Below are 6,784 nucleotides of genomic sequence, written 5' to 3' on the forward strand. Positions count from 1 at the left end.
TTTTAAATAATTGCCAAAACTTGTAAGTAACCAAAATGTCTTCAGTAGGTGAATAAACTGTGGTAATACAAACAACAGGATATTATATTATTCAGCCCCAAAAAGATATGAGCTATCAAGCCATGAAAAGACATGGAGTAATTTTAAATTCATGTTACTAAGTGAAGAGACTAATCTGAAAAGCCTACATACTGTATGATTCCAACTATATGACATTCTGAAAAAGGCAAAACTATGGCGACAGTAAAAAGATCAGTGGTTGTCAGGGGTTGAGGAAAGGGAGAGATGAATAGGCAGAGCACAGAGGATTTTTAGGGCAGTGAAACAACTCCATATGATACTATAATGGATACATGTCATTATACATTTGTCCAAACCTAGAATATTCAACACCGAGTGAACCCATCTTGAGTGATAATGTCAGTGTAGGTTCATTGATTATAACAAATGCCCCATTTTGGTGCAGATTACTGATAGTGAATGAGGCTGGGCATGTGTGGGGGCAGGGAGCATATGTGAAGTCTACTTTCTGCTCAATTTTGCTGTAACCTAAAACCTAAAACTACTTTGAAAAATAAAGCCCTATTTTTTAAAAAAGAGTCGGGGGGTGGTGCCTGGGTGGCTCAATCAGTTAGGCATCTGCCTTCCACTCAGGTCATGATCCCGGGGTGCTGGGATGGAGTCCCGCATCAAGCTCCCTGCTCAGTGGGGAGTCTGCCTCTCCCTCTGCCCCTCCTCCACCACTCATGTGCTCTTGTGTGTGTGCGCGCATGCACACTCTCTCTCTCCCCCTCTCTCTCAAATAAATAAACAAAATCTTTTAAAAAACAGAGAGAGAGACTGGGATGAAAAGACCTGCATTTTATTTATTTTTTTTTAAGATTTTATTTATTTTTCAACAGAGAGAGAGACAGCGAGAGAGGGAACACAAGCAGGTGGAGTGGGAGAGGGAGAAGCAGGCTTCCCGCTGAGCAGGGAGCCTGATGTGGCTCGATCCCAGGACTCTGGGACCATGACCTGAGCCGAAGGCAGATGCTTAACGACTGAGCCACCCAAGCGCCCTGAAAAGACCTGCATTTTAGATCATTTCAGATGCAATGTGGAGAATGAATGAAGAAATAGGCTGGAGGCAGTGAGAAGGCAGATGGTTAACAACTGAGCCACCCAGGCGCCCCTAAATATTCTTATACTATTACTTCTTTAAACAATTTAAGAAATTATACCACAATCTCTAATACGGGCCAGTAAGGATTAGGTCTCTTAGACCCCCTCACATATACATTTACACTTCCCCCATCCCACTTATACAACTGAATAAGTAATTTTTTACTAAATCAGTACTCAGTGTTTACCTTATTAAGTAAATATGTCTCAACACTGGGCCAAGTTGTGTGCTATGATTACACTTCCTTTAAGGTACATTTTTTTCCCCTAGAGTTATCAACTGCCTCATTCTTAAAAGTTTTAACCTTTTGGGGGTACCTGGCTGGCTTAGTCAATAGAGCATGTAACTCTTGATCTCAGGGTTGTGAGTTCAAGCTCCACGCTGGGTGTAGAGATCACTTAAAAATAAATAAATGAGGGCGCCTGCGTGGCTCAGTTGTTAAGCGTCTGCCTTCGTTCAGCTCAGGTCATGATCCCACGGTCCTGGGATGGAGCCCCACATCGGGCTCCCTGACCAGCGGGAAGCCTGCTTCTCCCTCTCCCACTCCCCCTGCTTGTGTTCCCTCTCTTGCTGTCTCTCTCTCTCTCTCTCTCTGTCAAATAAATAATCTTTAATAAATAAATAAATAAGCTTTTAAAAAATAATAATAAAGGGGCGCCTGGGTGGCTCAGTCATTACGCGTCTGCCTTCGGCTCAAGTCATGATCCCAGGGTCCTGGGATCCAGCCCCGCATCGGGTTCCCTGCTCGGCAGGAAGCCTGCTTCTCCCTCTCCCACTCCCCCTGCTTGTGTTCCCTCTCTAGTTGTGTCTCTCTCTGTCAAATAAATAAATAAAATCTTAAAAAATAATGATAAATAATAATAATAATAAAAGTTTTAAGGGCGCCTGGGTGGGTCAGTTGGTTAAGCATCTGACTTCAGCTCAGGTCATGATCTCAGGGTCCTGGGATTAAGCTCTGCCTAGGATCCTAGGATTGAGCCCGCATCAGGCTCCCAGCTCAGCTTCCCCTCTCCCTCTCCCTCTGCCCCTCCCCCTGCTCATCCACTGTCTGTCTCTCTCTCTCTCTCAAATGAGTAAATAAAATCCAAAAATAAATAAATAAATAAAAATAAATAAATTAGGCATCAGCTCTTTCTGCCCACAGTTCTTGTCCCGGTGATTTAATAAAACTACCATTTTGCACCAATAAATAAATAAATAGATAAGTAAATAAATAAATGAAACTTTAAAAAATAAAAATAAAGTTTTAGCTTTGTTTAAAGTTTTTATTTAAATAATAAAAGTAAATATATATATTATCTTAATGAATTATTGTAAGGCAAACACTCTTGCCACCACTGACAAAGATTCCCTTCTCCCCTTCTACTCTAGCCAGGCTTCTCTGAGAGCTAAGCCTCTGGCTTGGCCCATAAAGACTTAAACGCTAACACAGTTTCTAATAGCTCAAGTCCACATCCCTAGGATGACCCTAGCCCTACTTAAAGTGCCTTAAGGCTACCAAAAAGAAGTTATTATTTGTTCCCACAAACACCAGAAGATAAGGTCCCTGTCTCTAACTCCCTGTGGGAAAGCAGGAGCCTAAGTTTGGATAAATGCCAGTTAGCAAACCCAGATGGCTTTCACATGGACCAAGCCCCTCTTCCCACTTTTTATAAGTTTTCACTTCCCTGACACTACTGAGCCCCAACTCACTCCCTATTCCCTCATTTTCCCTTTAAAACACCCAGTCACCTCTGTATAAATCAAAATTGAGTTGAGTTCACTCGGGACTTTTTCCCTTTCCCAATAATATATTACTGATTAAAACTTTCCTAATTACCCAATGTAAGGTAATCCTTACCTAGTGTGTGCCATTCCTTATCTTTGATATCACCACCCCCACCAAAAAACTGAACATTGCCTTCTAGCAGAAACTTCTCTAAGCACTCTTTCTCAATCTCAGTCTCCACTCCACCCCCATAGTAGTTACTATCCTCACTCCTACAGTAATCACTTTCTTGTAATATTTCATAATTTTATCATCCAAGTATGTATCTGTAGACACTACAGTTTAGTCTTGCCCGTTTATGAAAATTTTATGATTCTTTAATTCTTTTTTAATCTACAGGTCCTCCTCCACTACTTTGTTTTCCTCTCAATATATCTATTTCAGAACCTAGAACATTTGACCTAGAGCTTCCCCAAATAAGTGTTGCTTTAGCAAACCTGTTTCAGTTGTGTGTGTGTGTGTGTGTGTGTATGAGGTTGTAATATAAGATGTATTTCTTCTGTGGGTTATGAAATTATCACACATAAAATTATTAGAAAAATTAAGTGCTTAATTATTTGGTCCCAACTACAAGGGCACCAGAATGTCAAAAAAAAAAAAAAAAAGGTAACCAGAATAAGTTAGAGCAATATGAAGAAATAGAAGTAAAAAAATATAGAACTTAGACTCTGCTATAGACTGAATGTCTGTGTCCTCCTAAAATTCATGTATTGAAGTCTAATCCCCAATGTGATTGAATGATTGAGGTGGGGGGCTTTGGGAGGTCATAATGATGGAGCCTTTACAAATGGTATTAATACACTTATAAAAGAGACCCCAGAGAGAGACCTCACCCCTTCTGCTGTATGAGGACACAGCAAGAACACAGCTGTCCATGCTCCAGAAAGCAAGACCTCACAAGACACTGAATCTGCCAGTGCCTTGACCTCAGACTTCCCAGCCTCCAGAACTGTGAGAAATAAATATTTGTTTTTTAAGCTACCCACTCTGTTTGTATTGCTGTTATATTGCAGCCGAAACAGATGAAGTCAGATCAGTTCTTGAAATAGGTAGAATGAAAATCTATGAGAAAAGGGCATATCAGAAGGTAGGCAGCATAAGCAAAGGGACTTGGCCTGCTGTCAGCCTGGTGGTAGTGGTGATTTAGTTGTATTAAAACCTGTTGACATCCACCATAGGAATTCTAACTTATTTCCTACACTGATAATAAAACCTTATTAAGGGAACTTCAAGTTGTATCGGGAACTCAGCTATTCAAATTAAGAACCGTAACACAGGAACCCAACCATTAGACATTTACCAATAGAGCTTAAAGTATTATCTAGTAAGTTTCTCCCTCTACGTCAAACCCTGTCCCAAGTTCCAAAATATCTAACCTAGAAGGAACTGGAATAAGTACATTAATAAAGCTGTTCTTCACACTCCCAATCTCTTCCCTCAATACTGTAACTAATACTGCCCACACCTCCACCTCCTAACTTGGAAAAAGAAACAAACTACTTCCCAAAGGGTTAGAAAGTTCTGTGCTTTTCTACACCGCCAATATAATCAGATATTCAACAGCCAATGGAGGACCTGACTGCATGAATGTCATACTTAAAAAGCTTTTACTGTCCACCTATATTAGAAGTCCCCTCTCCCATGAAACAATAGGATGAACTCCAAGTATCTGCTTTATAATGATTAGTTGACTTTTCTACTCACATGTTTTGATCAAAGTATGTACTCTCACCCCATTTGGTAAGATAATAAAAATTTTAAGGCTGTTTTCTCAGAAAGAGAACTTCCCCTTAGAAACTCTCTTTCACAAAGTATATCCATTTAGTACTGTCCAACTAACTAACATTCATTAGGATCTTCAGGAACCAGGCATTTTCAAGGTGTTACAGATACAGCAACAAATTAAGACATGGTACACACCTTGGAGGAGCTTACATACTAAGGAAGAATATGAACATATAAACAGAGAACTTCAGTATAACATAGTAAGTCCGGGTTTCCCCTGCTATCAAAAATATCGTGTTCCTCCGAAAACTTTCATAAACTGAAATGGCATAACATGAAGAAGCAATTACCGTTAACTTATCTGGAAATTTTCTTGAGTGTTCTTGGACCCCAGAACATAACCTCTTAGGCTTTTCTGATACCTTAGGACACATCTTGATAATGAATGCACAAAATAAATCAAGAAAAAGCACAGATGCTCACAGACACAGTTCAAAGCTATGGCAGCGTAATGCTGAGATGCTGAATGTATTTTCAGGGAAGGAGCTCAGCAGTCCCACTCTGGCAGCTGCTTGGGCTGCTCACTGCCTCAGTAACATCTCCCTGCAGAGCAAATGCTGGATGCTATTTTCACGTTTTGCCTTTTTCTACAAGCAAAAATCCTCTTTGAATTTCAGTTAACAAAAATAGGTAGTAACCTATGCCTTTTGTGAAAGTCAAGTGGTGGAACTTGAACTTTCCAAAAGCGGGGGATAGCTGCACTGAAGCAAAGGTAAGTACAGGGCTCTGTGCGAAAGTCAGGAGGATCAAGAGACTTCTTGGGAGAAGATGAACTGGTCTTTTAAAAACACAAAGAAGTCAACCAAGTACAAGTAGTGAGAACAAGAGAAGCAAAGCAGGAGAGGCATAAAACAGAGTGTGGGGTGAAACTAACAGCAGTTTGGCATTACTAGCACATGGGAGTGGTTAGGGTGACAAGAAATGAGACTGGGGGACCCTGGCTTCCTAAGAACCAAGCAGAGTACCATTTGAGGAACAGAAAGGTCAGAGGATCCAGAAAACCTGCCACTTGTGCCAAGACACTGAACATCACTGTTTCTCCTCCTCATCCTCACTTCTAACTGTAAAGGGATTCTACAGGAGAGTATTCCTGGGTGTGTAGAGCCGGGGACCGTCCCCACCCGCTTTCCTTTCCAGTGTAAGGAGGATGTTGCCTCATCAAAGGTCCACATACCTTGGGGTTCCACTCAGAATCAAAGGAAGTGTGGGCTTTACTGGGGCGTCCGTCACTAACTCTAATCCAGGGAAAAAAGGGAAGGAGGAACGGGAAAGCAATGGCCGCAGGAATAACCCCCGAACAGTACCACACTTCAGAGACAACCCTAAACTGCAACCCCTCCGAGTCGCCAAGAGCCAAGACGCCGGAGCTGAGCAGTGGGATGCCCGGGAACCCCGCCCCGTAGGAAGGGCAAACCACCGCACAGCACCTGGCCCTGACCTGGGCCCCCGTTTCCCGGTAACCTCGGGGCTCCCCCACTCCCCGGCCTCTCCCAGACAGAGAGGACCCCCGCCTCTGGGGGTCCGCGGCTCTGTTTACCTTGGTCATCCCAACCCCCACCACGAACACCCGGCGCAGAGGCCAAGGCTCTGAGGTGGCCAGAGGCATGGCTCAGGTCGTGCAGGGCGGAGGCGGGTGCAGCGGGCCCTGAAGCAGCTGACGCGAGCTTGCACAGACTGAAACAGCGGCGACGCCAGCGATCACTCAGAGCCAGGGGCGGGGCAGGAGGCGGCGAGGGGGCGGGGCAGGAGGCGGCGAGGGGGCGGGGGGAGGGCACTCGGAGGGGAGGGGGGAGAGGCTGAGAGAAAGAGAGAGGAAGGGCCCTCCGCGTGCGCAGAGGCGCCGGAAGTGGCGGAAGGGAGTGAGTAGTTCTTCTACTTCTAGCCCACCGAAGTTCTGGTCCCCGGCTCAGGAGCGGGTCGGAGAAGAAGTCCACATCAAACGTTGGAGAAAAACTTTTATAACTTAGTACAGCCATTGGGGTTTAAGTGCTCTATGATGAGAGGGAGTGTGGCCTGGAACAGCACCCGAGACTGACTTGAGAGTTGGCCTGACTGGCGTTGGCCTG

The 6,784-nt window shown here is 43.8% G+C and overlaps 1 protein-coding gene across 1 annotated transcript in view; it reads right to left on the bottom strand.

The window, feature by feature from the left end:
* SCP2 (sterol carrier protein 2) overlaps positions 1-6,387 on the bottom strand; it is a 98,177-nt gene extending 91,790 nt beyond the window's left edge. The window contains exon 1 of the mRNA XM_028106904.2: positions 6,256-6,387. Within this exon, the coding sequence (XP_027962705.1) occupies positions 6,256-6,324 (69 nt within the window). The 5' untranslated portion in view covers positions 6,325-6,387. The remainder of the gene's footprint in view (positions 1-6,255) is intronic.
* Positions 6,388-6,784: the final 397 nt, after the last annotated feature.

The sequence above is a fragment of the Eumetopias jubatus genome, unplaced genomic scaffold (genome assembly GCF_037043125.1).
Source record: "Eumetopias jubatus isolate StellerSeaLion01/CBP00866 unplaced genomic scaffold, mEumJub1_p1.0 scaffold_4, whole genome shotgun sequence".
Taxonomy (NCBI): Eukaryota; Metazoa; Chordata; class Mammalia; order Carnivora; family Otariidae; genus Eumetopias; species Eumetopias jubatus.